We start from the raw sequence: 23,860 nt of genomic DNA on the forward strand, positions 1-23,860 counted from the left end.
TGGTAGTTCTTATTTTGATTTTTTTAAAATATGAAATTTATTGTCAAATTGGTTTCCATACAACACCCAGTGCTCATCCCCAAACTGTTTTCTTTAAAAAACTTTTTTTTTAACATTTATTTTTAAGAGACAGAGCATGAGCAGGGGAGGGGCAGAGAGAGAAAGAGACACAGAATCTGAAGCAGGCTCCAGGCTCTGAGCTGTCAGCACAGAACCCAACATGGGGCTTGAACCCATGAACTGTGAGATCATGACCTGAGCTAAAGTCAGACACTTAACTGACTGAGCCACCCGATGCCCCTGGCAAACTGTTTTCTAAAGTGTCTGCACCATTTTACAACCTATCAGTAATGTTTGAATGTTCCAATATCTCCATATCTTTGTCAATACTTGTTATTGTCTGTGTTTGTTATTGTAGCCAGTTTATTGGGAGAGAAATGGTATCTCACTATGGTTTTGATTTGTATTTCTTTAATAACTAATGATGTTGAACTTCTTTTGATTTTTTTATTAGTCATTTGTGTGTCTTCTTTGGAGAAATGTTTATTTAAATCCTTTTGCCTGTTGAAAAAAATGATTTATCTTTTCATTTTTAAAAAAGTGTTTATCTTGAGAGAGAAATAGAGAGTGAGCAGGGAGGGGCAGAGAGAGAGAGAGGGAGAGAGAATCCGAAGGAGGCTCCAGGTGACAGTGTAGAGCCTGATGTGGGATCCGAATTCATGAACTGTTGAGATCATGGCCTAAGCCGAAATCAAGAGTCGGACACTTAACCAACTGAGCCATGCAGGCGCCCCTATCTTTTTATTTAGTTGCAAGAGTTCTTTGTATATTCTGGATACTGGTCTTTTATTAGGTATATGATATACAAATATTTTTGCCCATTCTGTGGATTGTATTTTTTTAATGTCCTTTGGGGAATAAAACTTTTAATTTTGATGTAGCTGAATTCATTTATTTTTTTTTCTGTTGCTTGTGCATTAAACCAGTGTTTAACACAAGGTCATGAAGATTTTCATCTGTATTTTCTTCTAAGAATCTTTGAATTTGGAAAGCATAAATATTTTTAATGTCTTCTCTGGCAACTCAGACCCCCCTTGCCAATTTCTAGAAATTTCTCTAAAATGCAGTAATATCCCCATTTCAGTGGTAGTGTTTAAGGGATAATATACAGAAGTAGAATTTCAGTGTCATACAGTATGCATATAACAAATACTGCATTGTTTTTGAAAGCGAGGACCATTTATTATCACCCTCGCTAGCAGGATCTGATTTCTCTACATGCTCTTGCCAATATCTGCTTTTGTTAGAATTTAAAATAAAGTGTTAACCAATGTGGTAGATGTGAAATGTTATCCTGGTGCATGTGAGTGTGTGTGTGTGTGTGTGTGTGTATGTATATGTATTTATTTTAGTCAGGTTATTGTGGTATAACTTATGTGCAACAAATGTCACCCTTTTGGAGTACTTGTCTATGAATTTTGATAAATGTATAACCCTATAACCATCACCACAGTTAAGATACAGAATATTTTTGTCACCCCCATATGTAATATCAGGCTCCCTGTAGGCAACCTCCCTTCCAATGCCCTTCCCCCCAGCCCTGGCAGCCCTGATGTATTTTCTGGTCCTCTAGTTTTGTGTTTTCTAGAATGTTATATAACTGGAATCATATATTACATAGCCTGTTGTGCCTGGCTTTTTTTTCACTTAGCATAATGCATTCAAAATTCATTCATGTTGATCTGTGGCTTGCTTTTTCTGAGTAGTATTTCATTGTATAGATTCAAGCCACATTTTATTTATCCATATAGCAGTTGATAGATATTTGAATTGCTTTATTTTTGAAGATTATGAATAAGGTTGTTTTAAACATTGTATATATATTTTAGCATGGACTTTTTTTTTCATATTGGTGGGATTGGTGGGTCATATAGTAAGTGCATTAAAAAATAGACTTTATTTTTTAGTGTAGTTTTAGGCTACCAACAAAACTGAGAAGAAAGTACTGAGAATTCCCATATAACCTCTGCTCTTACACATGCACAGCCTCTCACACTATCAACATCCACACCAGAGTGGTGTACATTTGTTACAATCAATGAGCCTACATCAACACATTATTATCACCCCAAATACATAGTTTACATCAGGGTTCACTCTTAGTCTTCATTCTGTTGGTTTGGATAAATGTATAAAATGACATGTACCCACCCTTATAGTATCACACAGAATAGTTTCACTGGCCTAAAAATTCTCTCCACCTATTTATCTATCCCTCCTTCCCTCCAACCCTTGACAACCACTGATCTTTTTACTGTTTCCATGGTTTTGCTTTTTACAGGATGTCATGTAGTTGGACTCATATAGTATGTGAATTTTTCAGATTTCCTTTTCTCATTTAGTAGTATGCATTTAAAGTTCTTCCATTTCTTTTTGTGGTTTGATAGCCCATTTCTTTTTATTGCTGAATAATATACCAGTGTCTGGATGTACCACAGTTTATTTATCCATTCACTTACTGAATGATAACTTGGTTGCTTCCAGCTGTTATAAACATTTGGTGCAGGTTTTTTTTGTGGACATAAATGTTCAACTCATTTGAGTAAATACCTTGGAGTCAGACTGATGAATCATATGGTAAGAGTGTATTTAGTTTTGTTAAGAAACTGCCACACTGCCTTACAAAATGGCTTTACCATTTTGGATTCCTACTGGCAATGAATGAGAGTTCCTATTGCTCCACATCCTTATCAGCATGTGGTGGTGTCAGTGATTTGGATTTTGGCCATTAATAATATGTATGTGTAGTATCTCATTTTAATTTATAATTCTCAAATCACATATAATGTTGAACATCTTTTCATAAGCTTTTTTGATACCTGTAGATCTTCTTTGGGGAGGTGTCTGTTCAGGTCTTTTGAACATTTTTTTTTAATATGAAATTTTTTGGCAAATTGGTTTCCATACAATACCCAGTGCTCATACCAACAGGTGCCCTCCTCAGTTCCCATCACCCACTTTCCCCTCCTTCCCACCCCTTATCAACCCTCAGTTTATTCTCAGTTTTTAAGAGTCTCTTATGGTTTGGCTCCTTCCCTCTCTGTAACTTTCTTTCCCCCTCCCCTCCCCCCTGGTCTTCTGTTAAGTTTCTCAGGATCCACATAAGAGTGAAAACATATGGTATCTGTCTTTTTCTGTATGACTTATTTCACTTAGCATAACACTCTCCAGTTCCATCCACGTTGCTACAAAAGGCCATATTTCATTCTTTCTCATTGCTACATAGTACTCCATTGTATATATAAACCACAGCTTCTTTATCCATTCATCAGTTGATGGGCATTTAGGCTCTTTCCATAATTTGGCTGTTGTTGAAAGTGCTACTGTAAACATTGGGGTCCAAGTGCCCCTATGCATCAGCACTCCTGTATCCCTTGGGTAAATTCCTAGCAGTGCTATTGCTGGGTCATAGGGTAGGTCTATTTTTAATTTTTTGAGGAACCTCCATGCTGTTTTCCAGAGCAGCTGCACCAGTTTGCATTCCCACCAGCAGTGCAAGAGGGTTCCTGTTTCTCCACATCCTCACCAGCATCTATAGTCTCCTGATTTGCTCATTTTAGCCACTCTGACTGGCGTGAAGTGGTATCTGAGTGTGGTTTTGATTTGTATTTCCCTGATGAGGAGTGACATTGAGCATCTTTTCCTGTGCCTGTTGGCCATCTGGATGTCTTCTTTGGAAAAATGTCTATTCATGTCTTCTGCCCATTTCTTCATCCATTTTGAGTTTATTTTTGTTAATGGTGTAAGAAAGTGGTCTAGTTTCATTCTTCTGCATGTTGCTGTCCAGTTCTCCCTGCACCATCTTCTGAACATTTAAAAACAAATTATTTATTAATTTTGAGGGGGGGGGGGAGAGAGAGAGAGAGAGAGAGAGAGAGAGAGAGAGAGAGAGAATCCCAAGCAGGCTCCACGCTGTCAGCACAGAGCCTGACGTGGGACTCGATCTCACAAACCATGAGATCATGACCTGAGCCAAAATCAAGAGCCAGAGGCTTAACTGACTGAGCTACCCAGGCACTTCTGCCCATTTTGTAATTGAGTGTTTTTTGTTAAGTTTTAAGAATTTTTTGAATATTTTAGTAACAGATTTATATCTGATATGTCTTTTATAAATATTTTCTCCTGGCCTGTGGCTTGTCTTCAAATTTCCTTGAGAGTGTTTTTGTAGAGCAATAGTTTCATTTTAATGAAGTCTAGCTTGATTCTTTCTTTCATGGATCATGCATTGGGTGTAGAATCCAAAAGGTCGTTGGCATACACAGGTAATTTAGATTTTCTCTTATGTTATCCAGAAAACTCTAGAGTTTTTAAATTTTATTTTGAGAGAGAGAGAGAGGGAGCACGCGTGAGAATCTCAAGCAGGCTCCACATTCAGCACAGAGCCTGACATGGGACTCTGGGACTCCATTCCACAACCATGAGATCATGACCTGAGCCAAAATCAAAAGTTGGACACTCAAATACTGAGCCCCCTAGGGTGCCCCTCTGGAGTTTTAAAGATTGTACTTTACATTTAGATCTTTGATCCGTTTTGATTTAATTTTTGCGAAGGGTGTAAGGTCTGTGTCTAAATTCATTTTTTTATGATGATGTCCAGTTGTCCCAGCACTCTTTGTTGAAAAGACTACCTTTTCTCCATTGTATCACCTTTGTTCCTTTGTCAAAGATCAGTTGATTATATTTATGTGGGTGTACTTTTGTGCTCTCTGTTCTGTTGATCTGTTTGTTCTTTCTCTAATACTGAACTGTCTTGATTACTGTAGCTTTATAATAGTTTTGAAGTCAGGTAGTGTCGGCTTCCATCTTTTTAACTCTCCTTACGTTAGATTATGTTACATGTTACCTATTCCAAGTATGTTACCTTTTCATATAAACTTTGGAATCAGTTTGTCAATATCCAAAAACAATTTGCTGAGATGTTTACTGGCAGTAGGTTGTCTTATCATGCACAGAAGTTTTAAGTTTTGATGTAGTCCGGTTTATCTATTTTTACTTTGTTGCTTGTGCTTTTGGTGTAATATCCAAGAAATAATTTTCAAGTTTATATCATGAAGATTTTAACTGTTTTTTAAGAGTCTTTTTAACTCTTAGAAGAGCAAAAGCTTAAAACTTTTATGAGGATTACATTATTAATTCTTTTATAGAGTATGCTTAAGAAATCTTTGTCTAACCCAAGGTCACAAAAATGTTCTCCTGTTGTACCAGTTTTACACTTTTACATCTAACTATATGATACATTTTGAGGTAATTTTGTTTATAGTACAAGGTATGGGTAGCAGATTTTTTTCGTTTTATTGTTTTTTTTTTCCTTTGGTATACTTATGTCCAATTATTTCACCACCATTTGTTTAAAAAAAACTTATTTCTCCATTGAAGTACTTTTGCACCTTTGTTGGAAATCAATTGTTCATTTATGTGTGCATTTATTTCTGGGTTTTCCAGTGTATTTCATTGATCTGTGTATCTGTTCTTTAGCCAGTACCATACTATATTTATTAAGGTAGGTTTATCTTAAGTCTTGAAATTAGGCAGCATGAGTCATTCACATTTTTTATACCTTTTCAAAATTATTTTGGCTATGCTAGTGGTCAGTTGCCTAAATTTTAGAAATAATAGCTGTAAAAATTTTTGCTGGGATTTTGATTGGCATTGCATTGAATCTACAGACCAATTTAGGGTTAATTGACACCTTAACAAAACTGAGTTTTACAATTCATAAACATGGTAAACCTCTTAATTTATTTTGGTCTTCTTGATTTCCCGTTTTGTCCTTTTCAGGGCTGTTAGTTTTCTGATTTCCATCACTAATATGGGGTTTTGGTTTTCTTTTTTTTTTTTCAGTATATGAAATTTATTGTCAAATTGGTTTCCATACAGCACCCAGTGCTCATCCCAAAAGGTGCCCTCTTTAATACCCATCACCCACCCTCCCCACCCTCCCACCCCCCATCAACCCTCAGTAGGGGTTTTGGTTTTCAAGCCTAACACAAGGCTGCAGGGAGGATATGGGATAGGGGAATTTTAAAAAGTCTTTGTTCTTACCAAGATTCAAGTTTCTTGAATAAATACTGTTTGGATTATTTCAAGTAAACTGTTAGATATGCGAATTCAACAAAGTCACAGGATATAAAATCAATGTACAGAAATCAGTTGCAATTCTATACACTAATAATGAAGCAGCAGAAAGAGAAATCAAGGAATTGATCCCATTTACATTTGCACTAAAAACTGTAAGATACCTAGGAATAAACCTAACCAAAGAGGTAAAAGATCTGTATGCTGAAAACTGTAGAAAGCCTATGAAAGAAATTGAAGATGACACAAAGAAATGGAATAACATTCCATGCTCATGGTTTGGAAGAACAAATATTTTTAAAATGTCTGTACTACCCAAAGCAATCTATACATTTAATGCAGTCCCTATCCAGGATAACACCAGCATTCTTCATAGAGCTAGAACAAACAATCCTAAAGTTTGTATGGAACCAGAAAAGACCCCGGATAGCCAATGTAACGTTGAAAAAGAAAACCAAAGCTGGAGGTATCACAATTCTGGACTTTAAACTGTATTTCAAAGCTGTAGTCATCAAGACAGTATGGTATTGGTACAAACACATACATATAAATCAATGGAATAGAATAGAGAACCCAGAAATGGACATACAAACAAATGGCCAACTAATCTTTGACAAAGCAGGAAAGAGTATCCAATGGCGGGGGATGAAGACAGTCTCTTCAGCAAATGGTGTTGGAAAAACTGAAAAGTGACGTGCAGAAGAATGAAACTGGACCCCTTTCTTACACCATACACAAAAATAAATTCAAAATGGATGAAAGACCTAAATGTGAGATGGGAAACTATCAAAATCCTAGAGGAGAAAACAGGCAGCAACCTCTTTGACCTCAGCTGCAGCAACTTCTTACTAGATATTTCTCCAGCGGCAAGGGAAATAAAAGCAAAAATGAACTATTGGGACCTCATCAATATAAACCTTCTGAACAGCGAAGGTAACAGTCAACAAAACTAAATGTTTACTTCCAGAGTTCTATACAATTTGAATTTGAAAGTTTTTGCCAGGATTCTAACTGCTTTTATTGAGGAGAGGCTTTTTGGAGATCCTTACTCTGCCATTCTTGCTGATACCATTCTCTGTTCTGTTTCTTAAGATATTATAACAAGTATTAATAAATGAAGATATTGAAACTCTCAAGGTATAAATTGAGTTTCCTGAATTTATTATCTCAGCTAAACTAAACATAAACAAGGATATTTCTTCTTTTATTGTTTGTTAAGATTTCAGGAAAGTTGATTACTTTCCTCATAGCTTTGTTGTGAGATTTAAAGGTTAATACATGGAACAATCTCTCAATTACAGTACATGGAATTAAGAACAATAAACTCTCACTTATTATTAGCTATTATCAATAATTTCTTTTCCTTCATCTTCCTCCTTTAGATACCACTCATTGGAGATCCCCCCCCACCTTTTTTTTTGATGCAAAGCTGAGTTTTACTATTGCTTTTCAAGTCATTGGTTTTATACAGTACAAGAGAGAATTCATCACCTATTGTCCAGTTCAAAAGGGCAATGGCATTGGTATATACAAGAAGAAAAGACTTGAACATTTTCTGCAATGATAGCTCAAAGCCTATGGAGAAATCATTCTCAAAAAGTTTTATTTGTATGTGAGATTTATCAATATGCTTAGTTCTCTAAAAAAAGTTTTCATAAGTGCTTTTGATGTCTTTCAATTGTTATTTTTAAAGGACATAAAATTATATGATCTGCTTTTTCCTCTGTCCCTGTATAATCATTCAGTTTCCATTTACTAGAAAATATTTTATAAGAGTACAATATTTGGGATAGCAAAGAGGGAAGGACGTTGATTTTTTGAGATTATAGATATCAAATACTGTTATTCTGAAGGCAAAGATAACTAATAAATATGAGTAGGAAATGAATATATATTACTAAAAAGAGACTGTTTATTAGGATCTAAATTGAAAGGATATTTCCCCAAGGAAATCAAAGAAACTCTATGCAGGCTTAGAAGCAAAAATCTTCAGAAAACATCTGCTTTTAAATAATGGAGATTTTCCTTTTTAAACCCAAGAAGAAAAACTATAACAAAACTCTAAAATAATAGATTAGAATTGAGAAAATTTGGTAATATTTCCTTTCTCTGAAAATTGTTTTTACTGTGTAATGGAAACTTTCATTATTATTGCTGTGTATTGCTGTGTATGAATGCTGAGAGGGAATAAATGAAGCACAGACGTCAACATCAGCATCTAGAAAACCAAGAAATGTTCATAGAGTTGAAGTACAGGTCCTTTGAGGTCTTTTAAAATTTTTTGTGTTTTATTCAGTTGAAAGTTTTGCCTTTTGAAGAAAATTGGAAATGTGTTTATTGTAAGACTGTTCCTTTTAGAGTAAACTACTCCTAATAAATCCACCATACTTGTACCTATCTTGGCAAGTTTTGCGTTAATTTTTTCCCTAAAAATTCTCATATGGTGTGTCTTATAGGAAATGACAACAATATGATGTTAATTTCCTTTGTATGCTTTGTTTTAGGTTGGTACAGAGGAGTTTCAACAAAGAAGCCAAATGTAAAGGTATGATAAGTTCATTGTTACTTTTTCTAATATAGGAACCTAACTAGTATGTTTGTTGGATATAAAAACAATTCTTACCTGCGCATCTTTTAATCTTTTACAGTAGGCGCGCTCATCCTTTCCTTTACAGAACTATATCAGACGCTGCTGTGTGTCAGCAGTATTAAAATGTTTCTTTCTTTTTTAATGTTTATTTATTTATGAGAGAGTGAGAGAGTGCGCATGCAAGCTGGGGAGGGACAGAGAGAGGGAGACAGAGAATCCCAAGCAGGCTCTGCACTGTCAGCACAGAGCCTGATGTGGGGCTCGAACCCACAAACCATGAGATCATGACCTGAGCTGAAATCGAGAGTCGGATGTTTAACCGACTGAGCCACTCAGGTGCCTTAAAATGTTTTATTATTTTTTTTTTAATTTTTTTAAACATTTTATTTATTTTTGAGACAGAGAGAGACAGAGCATGAACAGGGGAGGGTCAGCGAGAGGGAGACACAGAATCTGAAACAGGCTCCAGGCTCTGAGCTGTCAGCACAGAGCCCGACGCGGGGCTCAAACTCACGGACAGCGAGATCATGACCTGAGCCGAAGTCAGCCGCTTAACCAACTGAGCCACCCAGGCGCCCCTTATTTTTTTTTAAAGGACAGAAAATGCATGTATGATCATAGCTGCAAAGTTTATTTTGAAAAAGCCCATTAGGACACGTAATATTTTTTTCCTTCAAAAAGTAGAGACTTTTTGTAGAGATTTGACAAAAAGTAAAGACTTATTCATAGTCCTAGTCCTGTGGATCCATGGGATTTAGATAAGTTTATTTCTAAAATACAAAATAGAAAAAACTTTCAAATAATGTTCAATTAGATGTCTTTGTTGATGATGATATTCTTGTTAAAATATAAATTTAAACAAGACTTCTTATGAATAGATTTTATGTATTTATTCTGTTTCCAGTTAATATTAATTTGATCAAACAAAATATATTTTAGTTGGCAGTTATAATACATTTAGGAACATTGTTCTTCAGGAATGCATTTGCAAAAACTGCTTTCTCCTCACTCTTTCATATCATTAATATTAGAAGCTTTTATATATTTCTGTAGCTTAATGTTTAACGTATTTTGCTATTTTTTTGTACAGATAAATAATCAAAATGATCATATACTATTTTTATTAAGAAAGAAAATTGTTCAGAGTTCTAATCATCAACTTTTCCAGTAAGATCATTCATTTTATTAGTTTTTATTAGTTTTTAATGATTATAAGAAGACAGTATCTTCAAATTTTAATTCCTTGCAGCCAGGGCATCTTACCCTTGGCACTGTTCACATTTTGGGCCAGATAATTCTTCATTGTGGGGGGCGGTCTTGTGCATTATAATATACTTGGCAGCATATATGACTCCTACTCACTAAATGTCAGCAACATTTCCCCCCTTGAAGTTGTGGCAGTGAAAAATGTAGACATTGCCAAAGTCCCTTCTCTACCACTACTCAACAGTAATGCTTTTGTGAAAATAATTTCTGTATTTTATGTATTTGTCTTGATTTAAAATTACCAAAAATTTAGAATTTGACTAGATGAGAAATTTCATAAATTATTGGAAAGTTGTAATTTGTGATATTATATACTTTTTATTTATTATAGGTAATATTTGTGACCTTGGCCACCCCATCACCTTGTTTCCAATACTAGTGTTTGAGGATCATTGTGGAGATGATAGTCATTCAAATTATAGTATGTTTGTAATTAAAACAACAATTGATGAACAGTGTATGGCTTTGAAACCTTGTTGAGTGAGACATGAACTATGACACCATTAAAATATCTACTACTGTATAACAAAGTGTATTAAAATTTAGTGGATTAATTTAATCACCATTTTAACTCTCATTATTTTGTACCTTGACTGGGGCCACCTGGACACTTAGTTATATGGCTATAATCATCTGGAGGATCAGCTGGCTGTGGTGTCCAAGAGGGTCTATTCACATGTCTGGCATCCTGACAAGGATGGCTGGAAGGCTCTCCTCAGCCAGATCACTGATGTAGCTAGACTTTCCATATAGTCTCAAGGCTTCTCCATATGACTTCTCTAGCAGATAATCAGAATTCTGTTTTAGAGTTAAGGAAAGGTGCTCAGAATCTCATACCTATTTTCTAAATTTCCTGCAACAAAGGTGTTTAGAGACTGTAGGAGAGACTACCTTGTGATTAATCTTAGGAATGATTTCATAAGCCAATCAAAATGAAGAAACCAAATTAAACTAATCTTAAGCATTAGAGCTCATTTTTTGTCTGATCAGACTCTCTTAATGTCTTTATTTTTGACTAATGACTTCTGAAATTGTGTGTTTTGGTAATACCAACTTCATTCTAGCGTCTTAGATTATTGTAGCATTTATTAATAAAATAACTGTATGCCTTTGAGTAGCGTGTGTTTGTATTCTTAAACTTTAAAAATTTAACAACTGGGAATAAAGATAGAGAAAACCATTTCATGGGGCAATGATATTTTGTGGAACCATGGTGAAAATTCTTTATTATTTGTAAAATATAATCATTTAATGATTCTACACACTTAAAGTGATAAAAATGCATTTCTATATATCTTTTATATATATAATTCTGTTTAATTATATATATAATTTTATTTTATATTAATTATATATATATAATTAATATAATCACAATAAGTAAAAATTTCAGTAGGTTTTTTATAGCTGTTCATGTTTAAAGAAAATTAAAAGGTGACTTATTATTATGTCTTGAGTTGCGTTTGACTTATAATAAAACTCATAATAGCCTGAATAAAATAATATCTGAACTAGATAGCAAATATAGCATTCAGAAGTATTAATAAGTAGTAAAACATTTCTTTCTATAAAACAGTTTATAAAACTCTCAAAGCTTAATTGTTTTGTTCTTCATGAATACTTTGTAGTAAGATACTACATTCTTAAAGAAAAACTGGGATGAGGAGCACCTGTGTGGCTCAGTGGATTAGGCGTCTGACTCTTGATTTCAGCCAGGTCATGATCTCATGGTTCATGAGATCGAGCCCTGTGTCGGACACTGTGCTGACAGAGCAGAGCCTCCTTGGGATTCTCTCTTTCTTTCTCTCTGCCCCTCCCCTGCTTGTGCATGCTTGCATGTTGTGCGTGTGTATACTCTCTCTCAAAAATAAATAAACATTAAAAAAAGGAAAATAAAAACTGGGATGATTATAAAATATGCTTTAAGTTACATATTTTTGTGACTATATATTGAAGTTTTACATTTTAAGAGGATACTATGTAGGAAAAATAAACTACTAAATTTTATGCCCAGTGATCTTAAGAATGATAGGTTTTGTCTTTTGCATTTTTTGAAGGCTTTATTTTTGCATCATACACTCCAGGGTAAAACTTATTTAGGCTTTATAATTTTAGAAATCAAAAGTTTTTGAGACATAATATCTTTTGGTGAAATGTCATGTTACATAATTGTTAGGCTTGCCAAAATATTAGCTTTCTTAAGAGCATACATAAAGAATTAAAAAATAAGAGAGTTAGATAAAATTAAGAAAAGGACAACAGATATTTGATAATTTTGTGTTTTTAAATAAAATATATGCTCATGAGGAAAAGAATGAAATTCTAGAAAGTTTATATTTCCCATTTTGTAATTAGCTTTTATGTAATAACTGTCAACTAGATACATAGAATTCTGCCAGATAGCCACAAGGCCTTATAGAATGTTTTACATCATAAAAGCAGAGGTATAGAGGCATGAAATTGCAAGGCATGTTCAAGGAATGTTAGATACTCCAAACTGGCAAGGGCATAGTACAGAAAAATGATGGATGCCAAAGCAGGAAAGGTAGGTTGGATCTATATTTGAAGACTCTTATATGCCAGAGAATATAAGGAATGCTAAAGAATTTGGATTTTGTCTCTCTGGCAACAGGGAATCTGCCATTTAACAGAGGAGTGTATCTACCATTGCTACACAGCATAATTATAAAATGGAGTTTATTGGAGAAACAGTAAGCACCTGTTAAAGATACATATTGAAGTATTTATGCATGAATTCTAAAATTCTCTCTAACGTACTGCATTAGGTAAAAATGTGTATGTGGGGATTAATGAATCAAGATTGACAAAATGTTGGTATTTATCAAAGCTGAGTGATGTGTTCATGTAGGTTCATTATGTTATTCTGTCTAATTTTGTGTGTATTTGACATAGGGATACCATTATTACTTCATAGAATTGTTATGAGGAATCAGTGAACTTATATGAAGCTCCTAACAAAGTGCTTATTAGCACATGATAACAGTGCAATAAATGTTTGTTTCTGTTGCTATAACAACTACTGCTATGGTAGTATAGGGCTGCAAATGAGACTTTAGAGACTTGAGATCACCTTAGAGGACAAAAAAGAGGAACTAGCACAGAGAGACTGAGAAATGGAGGTTATAATTGGCTAAGGAGAAGGAAGTGTGTTTTTTGTTTTTTAGAACATGGTGATTAATGATTTCAAGTACTGTGGAGTAGTGTAGTAGAATGTACTGAGTAGGGGGTATTGTGTTTTGCAATTAGAAGGCCATTGGTGATTTTTAAGAGACTCCCTTTATGTGGATCCTGAGAAACTTAACAGAAGACCATGGGGGAGGGGAAGAGAAAAAAAAAATAGAGGTTAGAGAGAGAGGGAGCCAAAACATAAGAGACTCTTAAAAACTGAGAACAAACTGAGGGTTGATGGGGGGTGGGAGATGGGTACTGAGGAGGGCACCTGTTGGGATGAGCACTGGGTGTTGTATGGAAACCAATTTGACAATAAATTTCATATTAAAAATAAAAAGAGAATCCCATTTAATAGGATTGATAGTAGCAGAGAGCCAGTGTCTAGTGAGTAGGTAATGGGTGAAAGGAAGGAAGTAGATGTAGATTCTAGGGAGTATAAGGTTGTTGGTTTGGGGAGTGGATAAGTCTGATGAACATTTTGCATTTGATTTATGTAAAATTCTGGAAAATGCTGATAATTTATAATGCCTTAAACCAGTTTAGTGGCTGCCTACTAATAATGTTGAAAAGAGGAATGGATTACAGAAAAGATAAGAGAAAACTTTTGGGGATGATGCAAATTTCTTTATTTTAATTGTGTCCATGGTTTCACTGTATATGTACTATATGCCCAAAGCATCAAATTCTACACATGTGTGCAGTTTGTGGTATATCAGCAGTGTGTCATATATCAGCTATACCTCAATAAAGTCGTTTAAAAAAACCATTAAATGGTTTTTTACATCAAACCCTGAAGATGTGATTTCACATTCACTCTGAGAGTTATCATTTCAGTTTCTCAATTTACTTCTACCTGTGGTGGTTAATTTTGATACAGACTTGGTCAAATATGAAGTAATCCTGAGAACTTATCTGATGTTATTTTTAAATGAAGGGAAACTGTAGTTGTCATCAGTAAGAGTTCTAACTGAAAACCTTTTTAAAATGACTTTTATTGTTGTTACTCAGCATTGGAATTTTGTGTATGTGATCTGGAATTTATCTAACAGCCGCATGTTAAGTATACTCCATCAATGGGCCTTAATTATTAGTGTGTTTGTATTGTTGTAGGTGGGGAGAAAGTGGTAGAAGTTGAAAAGAATGAAGGCTAGGTGGTATTTTGTGCAAGGCTTACTTGTGTTTGGAAGTCCTCAAGACCACCCTTAAGTTTGAAGATTTGCTATGAAGACCCACCGGATTCATTATATAGTTGCTCTCAAAAGCTATGAATTACTTTTTGTATTCTATGAGGAATCTGCAAAGGGAAAAAGATGCATGCAGTAAAGTCTGGAGAAATCAGCTACAGGGTTCCAAGAGTCCTTTCCCAGTGGAGTCACACAGGACAAACCTAATTCCCCCAACAACACTGTAACAACACATGTGAAATGCTGCCAACCAGAGAAGCTTGTTTGAGACCTGGTGCCCAGAGTTTTTATTGTCACTGGTGATATAGGCACCTTCTACTTAGTACATAACAAAATTCCGCACTCCCAGAAGGAAAGCACGTATTTAGCGTAAACCATATTGTTTGTGCCAAATAGTTTAGGCACAGTGAGCAATTCTTACCAGTTAATGGTGAGAACTCTCCACAAATTTAAGTTTAAATATGAGAGTTTCAGTTGGTCCATGTTTCAGCAACAGTTTTCATTTTTAGTCTTTTAAATTTTAGCCATTCTAATGAATGGGCCAGCAGTATCTTGTTCTGATTTTAATTTTTATTTATCTGATGACTCAAGAGGTTAAAAATTTTTTCAAATGTTTATTGACCTGTTGCCTCATTTTTCTGTGTAGTATCTGTTTATGTCTTTCACTTACATTTTACTGGGTCTTTTTTTTAAATAGAGTTATATGAATTCTTTATTCTGAATACAAGTCCTTGTAAATATTTCTTCTAGTTTGTGGCTTGCCTTTTTTTTTTTTTAAGCTTATTTATTTTGAGAGAGAGAGAGAGCAAGCGAGCACACAGGGGTGGGGTAGAGAGAGAGAGAGAGAAAGAGAGCTGGAACTCTGGAACCATGAGATCATGACCTGAGCTGAAATACTTAACTGTCTGAGCCACCCAGGTGCACCTGGCCTTTTTATTTTCTTACTGTTGTGTTTGAAGAGTAGATTTTAATTTTGAGGAAGCTAATTTGTCATTTAAGTTTATTTTTGTTTTGGTAGAGCTAATGTTCTGTCTTTAGTATCTTTGTCAAATTCATTTTCTGTCAGTTGGGTTAGTTGTAGTTTGTAGGAAATTTGTCAAAAATACTTTTGATTTTTTTGTTATAGTTATTCAAGCTATTTATTGTTTTTTTCATTTTTTTTAAATGTTTTTATTTATTTTTGAGACAGAGAGAGACAGAGCATGAGCAGGGGAGGGGCAGAGAGAGAGGGAGGCACAGAATCTAAAGCAGGCTCCAGGCTCTGAGCTGTTAGCACAGAGCCTGACGTGCGGGGCTCGAACTCACGGAGTGTGAGATCATGACCTGAGCTGAAGTCAGATGCTCAACCGACTGAGCCACCCAGGTGCCCCAGTTATTTTTTAATGTCTGTAAGATATTCAGTGGTAATCCCTCCTTCATTCCAGATTTTAGAAATTTGTGCCCTCTCTTTTTCTTGATCAAATCTACATAGATTTTTGTTGTTTTGTTGATCTTTTGAAAAAAAATTAACAACTTTTGACTTCAAACATTTTTTGGTCGATTATTTCAAAGATCTCTGCTTTCTATTATCCTAGTCATTTTATTTACTTTCAGAGTACTCACTTTTATTTTTAAAAGGTGTTTTTGGAAGTGCCTGGGTGGCTCAGTTGGTTGAGCATGCAACTTCAACTCAGGTCATGATCTTAGGGTTCATTAGTTTGAGCCCTATGTTGGGCTCTGTGCTGACAGCTCAGAGCCTGGAGCCTCTTCAGATTCTGTGTCTCCCTCTCTTTCTGCCCCTCTCCTGCTTACACACACATACACAAACACACACACACACACACACACACACACACACACACACACTCTGTCTCTCTCTCAAAAATAAATAAAAATAAATTAAAAACATTAAAAAAATAAAATAATAAAATTTTGCCCTTTCCAATGATGTGGATAGAGCAATTATGCTAAGCAAAAATAAGTCAGTCAGAGAAAGACAAATACCATATGATTTCACTCACATGTGGAATTTAAGAAACAAAACAGGTGGACACAGATGGGGAAAAACAGTAAGAGAGGCAAACCAGAAAACAGACTCAACTATAGAGAACAAACTGAAGGTTGCTGGAGGGGAGAGGGGCAAGGGGATTGGTTAAGTAGGTGATGGGTATTAAGGAGGGCACTTGTGATGAGTACTGGGTGTTGTATGTAAGTGATGAATCACTAAATTCTACATCTGAAACTTATATTACACTGTATGTTAGCTAACTGGAATTTAAATTGAAAAAAATTTTTAAATGTTTTATTTATTTATTTTTTTTTTTAATTTTTTTTTTCAACGTTTTTTATTTATTTTTGGGACAGAGAGAGACAGAGCATGAACGGGGGAGGGGCAGAGAGAGAGGGAGACACAGAATCGGAAACAGGCTCCAGGCTCCGAGCCATCAGCCCAGAGCCTGACGCGGGGCTCGAACTCACGGACCGCGAGATTGTGACCTGGCTGAAGTCGGACGCTTAACCGACGGCGCCACCCAGGCGCCCCTGTTTTATTTATTTTTGAGAGTGAGAGTGCAAGCAGGGAGGGACAGAGAGACAGGGGAGCAGAAGATCAGAAGTGGGCTCTGCGCTGACAACAGCAACCCGATGTGGGGCTCGAACTCACGAACTGTGAGATCATGATCTGAGCCTACATCAGATGTTCAACCAATTGAGCCACTCAGGCACCCCAATTAACTGGAATTTAAATAAAAACTTACACTGTTTTATATTATCTCACAGTTTTTTGTTTTTTTTTAACTGCTGTTTAATTTTTTAGGCTTTCCCTCAACTATGTTCCTTTATTTGCGTGGTTTTAATACTAGGTCTTCAAGTGTGCTGCTCTTTCTTCCACAGTATTTAATCTTCCATTAAATACCTTGAATGAAGTTTTCACTTAGATGTGTTTTTCAGCTCTATTATTTCCATTTTGTTCCATTTTGTATATTTATTCCACTTTCATTATGTTCATGGTTTCTTTTAAATTCTTGAGGAAACTTTAATAGTTATTTTTAACTTCCTTTCTGCTAGTTACCATTGTATATCATTTTTGGTCTATTTTTATTGATTACTTTTTCTTCTGATTATGGTTTATATTTTCTCATACCTAGTAATTTTTTGTGTTTTCTTTTCCAGAATTTTGAAGTTGTGTTGTTGAATTTATTGATCTGAATTTTGTCATCTTCTTTTAAAGAAAGTTTAATTCTTTTCTTTTTTTAAGTAGGCTCCATGTCCATGTGGGGCTTGAACTCATGGACCCTGAGACCAAGAGTTGCATGTTCTACCAACTGAACCAGCTAGGCATCCCAGAAGTTTAATTCATTTTTGCAGGCAATTAATTCACTTGTAATTCAGCTTGATCCTTAAGGTTTGTTACAGTATGTCTACAGTAGCCTTTACTCTAAGATTGTTTGACCTTGCTCTTAACATGCAGTCTTACTGGGTCCTTATTGCAAGACCATGTGTTCACGGAGTTCTTTCATTCTGGTGGGTTAGCATTTGAATGTGTACCAATCTTATGTTTTTTCCAGGAATTGTTTAGTTTACAGATGTCCATTAATTGCTCTTTTCCTACACTTGTATAGTCTCACTCTGTACGATTGCAGCTTAGTTTTCAGGCAAAGACTCAAGGAAATCTCTATGGGGAATCCTGTAATTCTTAGTCTTCATGATTCCCTTCTGTTCTGTCACACAGAATCCAGCTCTTCCACTCTTCTTTACTGATGTGTACAGTGTTTACTAATGTTTACAAATGTTTACAGTGCTTTGCTCTGTGCTGTTCTGTTTTGATCTATAAACGCCTCTAGACAAAAAGTGTTAGGAAATTGTATGACTCACTTCCTTTGTTTCCCTTCTCCTAGTGATCACACATTACTGTGCTACTGGTTGTCTAGTTTCTGAAAACAGTTGTTTCACATATTTGGTTCAGTTTTCTAGTTGTTTTTGACAGAAGACAGGTCCTGGTTTTCTTTGTTATATGTTATATTTTTGAGATAATTAAGGATTCATATGCAGTTATAATAAATATAAGGAGATCCAAGTCTTCCATTGATAACATCTTATAAAACTGTAGTACAATATCAAAACCAGGACAGTGACATTAATATAATCAAGAGGCAAAACATTTCCATCAGCACAAGGATCTCTCATTTTGCCTTTTTGTAGCAATACCCACTTCCCCTCCACGTCTACTGCCTTGTGTTTTCTGGCAACCAGTAATCTGTTTTCTGTTTTTTAGAATTTCATTATTTAAAAATGTATGTAAGTGGAGCCATACAGTATGGCAACATTTTGGAATTGGGAATTCTCACTCAGCATAACTGTCTGGAAATTTGTCCATATTGTTGCATGTATCATTCCTTGGGGCACCTGGGTGGCTCTGTCAGTTTAGCATCTGAATTTGGCTCAGGTCATGATCTCATGGTTTGTGAGTTCAAGCCCTGCATTGAGCTCTGTACTGACAGTGTGGAGCCTGCCTGGGATTCTCTTTCTTGCTCGCTCTCTCTGTCCCCCTCCTTGTGCTCTCTCTCTTTCAGAATTAACAAATACACTTAAAAAATAGTGCATTCCTTTTTATTTTTGAGTTATATGTTATGGCATGGATATACCATTTGTTTAACCATTCATATTTTGAAGGTTATCCAAGTGTCCAGTTTTTTGCTATTAAAAGAGAACTGTTATAAACATTTATGTACAGGTTTTGTGCTTTCATGAATGAAAGTTTATATTTCCCTGGAGTAAATGCCCAGGCATGCACTTGTTGGTTTATATGGTAGTGCAGATGTAGTTTTTAAAGAAACGGTCAAACCAATTTCTAGAGAGGTGGTACCATTATACATTTCCACCTGCAGTGTAGGAGAGATCTAGTTTCTTGGCATTCTTACCAACATTTGATTTTGTCACTGTTTTCTATTTAGTCATTCTGATAGGTGTAGTAGTATCTCATTGTAATTTTAATTTGTATTTCCGTAATGGTTACTGATGTTGAACACATGTTTATTTGCCATCTGTATATGATCTTCACACCTTTTACCCATTTTCTAATTGGACTTTCTGTTTTTAACTATTATGTTTTGGAGTTCTCTATATATTCTAGATACTAGTTTTATATCATATGTGTGGTTAGAAAAATTTTCTCTCCATCTATATGCTCTTGAACAGAGTCTTTCACAGAGGAAGTTTTAAATTTTGGTGGAGTGTGACTTGAGAGTGTTTCCTCTCATGGATTGTGCATTTGGTGTAAAATCTAAGAGTTCTTTGCCTTCCCTTAGATTTCCTGTGTAGAAGATTTTCTCTTATGTTTTTTCTAAAAGTTACATAGTTTTATCTTTTAAGTCTTTGATCTATTTGAAGTTAATTTTTAGAGCAGGTTTGATGGTGAGGTTGACTTATTCCATCTATACCTGATTTGTTGACACTATCAGGGATATTGTTTTGTGTATGCATGTCCGGTTGCTCCAGCTTCATTTGTTGAAAAGGTTATTTTTCCCCTATTAAATTGCTGTTGTAAAAACAGCAACAGTATATTTGTGTGGGTCTGTTTCTGGTTTCTCCGTTCTATTCCATTGATCTATTTGCCTCTCTGCCAATACTGCAAGTCTTGATTTTTGTAGCTGTCTTGAAATCTGATAGACTGATTTTATTCTCACACTTTATTCTGTTTAAAAATTCTTTTATGTATTATAGTTTCTCTATTTTTCATATAAACTTTAGAAGAATCTTGAGAATATGTAAAAAATCTTGCTAGGATTTTCTAGGGATCATATTAAACATGTGTACTGGTTTGGGGAGAAATGATAGGTTGAGTCTTCAAGTCCGTGCACATAGTCTATCTCTTTGGTTATTCAGTGTTTTTGACATTTTCATATACAAGTTATGTATCTGCTTTGTTAGATTACACCTGAGTATATCCTATTTTTGAGTGATTATAAATGGTATTGTATTTTAAATTTCAGTGTGCTCAGGTTCATTGCTAGTATCTAGAAATACATTTGATTTGTGTATGTTTATTTGTGTCCTGTAACCTTTGTTTAACTCTCTTATCAGTTATAGGACTTTTTTTTTTAACTTCCTTGGGATTTTCTATATAGATAATCATGTCATTTGTAAGCAGAGTCATTTTTATCTCTTCATTTCTGAACTGGATGCCTTTTATTTCCTTTTTAAAATTAGTGCTTTATTGGGGCACCTGGATGGCTCAGTCGGTTAAGCATCCGACTTCGGCTCAGGTCATGATCTCATGGTTTGTGAGTTTGAGCCCCAGGTCAGTCTCTGTGCTGACAGCTCAGAGCCTGGAGCCTGCTTTGGATTCTGTGTCTCCCTCTCTTTGCCCCTCCCCTGCTTGTGCTCTGTCTCTCTGTCTCTCAAAAATAAATAAACATTAAAAAAAAATTTAAAATTAGTGCCTTATTTCACTGGCTAGAATTTCCAACACTATGGTGAATATGAATGGTGTCCTTATCTTAGGGGGAAAATATTCATTCTTTCACCATTAAGTATAATGCTTCTTTGTAAGTGCTTTTCATCAAATTAGGAAGTTCTCCTCTATTCCTAGTATTAATTTTACTTAATATTTTTTCAGCTTTATTGAGATATAATTGATAAATAAAGTTGTATATGTCTAATGTGTACAACATGATGACTTGATATATGTATACTTTGTGAAATGATTTACACAGTTAATTGATTAACACATCTGTCACTTCACATAATAACTTTTTTTTTGCTGGTAGAAATGCATAAGATCTATTCTTATAGCAAATTTCTAGTACACAACCCACTTTTATTAGTCATAGTCAATATGTAATACATTAGATCCTCAGAGCTTTTCATCAGCTTATATAAGTTTATTATTCAGCTTATAGCAGAAAGGTTGTACCCTTTGACCAGCATGTTCACAATTTCCCCACTTCCTAGCCCCTGGTAGCAACCATTCTACTCTCTGTATGAGTTCAATATTTACTTATTTATTTGTAAAACATATACTATTTGTCTTTCTATGTCTGGCTATTTTCATTTAACATAATGTTGCAAATGGCAGAATTTCCTTCTTTCCTTTGGCCGAATAATATTCCATTGTGTGTATGTGTGTGTGTATCCCATCATCTATCTGCTTATCCATTGGTAGACACTTAGGTTGTTTCCATATCTCGGCTATTGTGAATAATGCTATAATGAATATGGGAGTGCAGCTGTCTCTTTGAGACATGATTTATAGTTAAGGTTATATCTTGCCATAGCCAGAGGTGGAATTCCTTGATCATATGTTGGTTCTATATTTAATTTTTTGAGGAACCTAAATAGTGTTTTACATAATGGCCAGAGCAGTTTACATACCACCAACAGTGTATGGGATTTCCTTTTTCCACACTCTCACTGAGACTTGTTATCTTTTTTTTTTTTTTTTTTTTTTGATAATAGCCATTCTAACAAATGTGAGGTGATATCTCATTTTGGTTTTGGTTTGTATTTCCTTGCTGATTAGTGATGTTGAACACTTTTTCTTATACCTTTTGGCTGTTTGTATGTCTTTGGAGAAATGTGTATTCAATTCCTTTGTCCATTTTTAAGTCAGTCAGATTATTTGTATTCTGCTTCTGAGTTGTAGGAGTTATAGGAGTTATCAGATTTATGGTTTGCAGATATTTTTGTTTCAGTATGTTTGTTGCCTTTTCATTTTGTTGAGTTTTCCTTTATTGTGCAGAGGCTTTTTGGTTTGATGTAATCCTAATTGTCTGTTTTAGGCTTTTTGTTGCCTGTGCTTTTGGTGTCATATCCAAAAAAGTCATTGTGAAGACCAATGTCAGGGAGCATTTTCCTTGTATTTTCTTCTAGGATTTTTATGGTTTTGGGTCTTATATTTAAATCTTTAATCTGTTCTCAGTTGATTTTTGAGTATGATGTGTAAGGGTGTATTTTTATTCTTTTGCATGTTTATATCCAGTTTTCCTATACAATTAATTGAAGGGAACTATCATTTCCTCATTGTGTATGCTCAGCACCTTAGTCATAAATTAATTGGTTGTATATGTATGGATTTATTTTTGAGCTCTCTATTCTGTTCCTTAGATTTATGTGTCTGTTTTTATGCTAGTGCCTTACTCTTTTGATTACCATAGCTTTTTAATATAGTTTGAAGTCAGGAAGTGTGATGCCTCCAGCTTTGCTCTTCTTGCTCAGGATTGCTTTAGCTCATTGGGGTCTCCTGTGGTTCCAGATTAGTTTTAGTATGGTTTCTTCTGTTTTTGTGAAAAGTGCCGTGGGAATTTTGGAAGAAATTGCATTGAATCTGTAGATGGTTTTGTGTAGTATGGCCATTTTAACAGTAGTAATTCTTCTAATCCATGAACATGGGATATTTTTTAATTTTTTGTGTCTTCTTCATTTTCTTTCATCTATGTCTTAACAGTTTTCAGTGTACAGATCTTTCACCTGCTTGGTTATATTTAACCCTAAATATTTTATTTTTTTCGATGCTATCGTAAGAGGATTTTATTAATTTTTCTGTCTGATAGCTCATTTTAGTTTAAGAAATGCAGCTTATTTTTTGTATATTAATTTTTTATCTTGAAACTTTAACAGCTTTATCAGTTCTGAAAGTTTTTTGGTGGAGGCTTTATGGTTTTCTATATATAAGATCATGTCATAGGCAAAACAGAGACAATTTTAACTTCTTCCTTTCCAATATGGTTGTCTTCATTTATTCTCTTGCCTAGTTGCTCTGGCTAGGACTTCTGTGTTGAACAGAAGTAGTGAAAGTAGGCATCCTTGCCTTCTAACTGATTGTAGAGGTAAAGCTTTCATCAAATATGTTTTCTGTGAGCTTGTCATATGTGGCCTTTTTTATGGCAAAGTATATTCTATCTATACCTCTCCATCTATACCTGAGAGTTTTTATCATAATAGGCTATTGAATTTTGTCAAATGCTTTTTCTGCATTTATTGAGATCATATTTTTATCCTTCATTCTGTTAATGTGTGTATCACTTACTGATTTTCGTATGTTGAACTATCCTTGCATTTGATGGATAAGTCCCACTTAATAACAGTATATGATTCTTTTAATGCGCTATTTTTAAATAAAATTTTAATGTCTATTTATTTTTGAGACAGAGACAGTGCACGCAGGGCAGGGGCAGAGAGAGGGGGAGAGAGGATCCAAAGCAGGCTCTGAGCTGACAGCTGTGAGCCCAGTGTGGGGCTTGAACCTATGAACTGCAAGATCATGACTTGAGCCAAAGTTGGATGCTCAACCGACTGAGCCATCCAGGTGCCCCTTTAATGTGCTGTTGAATTTGGCTTGCTAGTATTTTGTTGAGAATATTTTTGTGTCTGCATTCATCAGGATATTGGCCTTTAATTTTCTTGTTTTGTTAAGTCAGCATTACCTTGATACATGACAAAGATGTCTGGCTTTGGTATCGACATAATGCAGACTTTGTAAAATGAGCTTTGAGGTGTTACTTCCTCTTCAGTTTTT

General features: G+C 35.0%; 1 protein-coding gene across 4 annotated transcripts in view; it reads left to right on the forward strand.

Moving 5' to 3' along the window:
* Positions 1-23,860, forward strand: part of DOCK3 (dedicator of cytokinesis 3) — a 595,846-nt gene that overhangs the window by 134,031 nt on the left and 437,955 nt on the right. Inside the window, exons 1-2 of one of the 4 annotated variants that reach the window (XM_042929501.1) lie at positions 12,449-12,536; positions 12,624-12,702. In XM_042929501.1, coding sequence (XP_042785435.1) covers positions 12,682-12,702 — 21 coding nt within the window. In that variant the 5' untranslated portion in view covers positions 12,449-12,536; positions 12,624-12,681. Of the gene's footprint in view, positions 1-8,639; positions 8,681-12,448; positions 12,537-12,623; positions 12,703-23,860 lie in introns of those variants that run through there. The other 3 variants (XM_042929498.1, XM_042929500.1, XM_042929499.1) reach the window with 3 other exon arrangements.

This window comes from Panthera leo, chromosome A2 (genome assembly GCF_018350215.1).
Source record: "Panthera leo isolate Ple1 chromosome A2, P.leo_Ple1_pat1.1, whole genome shotgun sequence".
Classification (NCBI taxonomy): Eukaryota; Metazoa; Chordata; class Mammalia; order Carnivora; family Felidae; genus Panthera; species Panthera leo.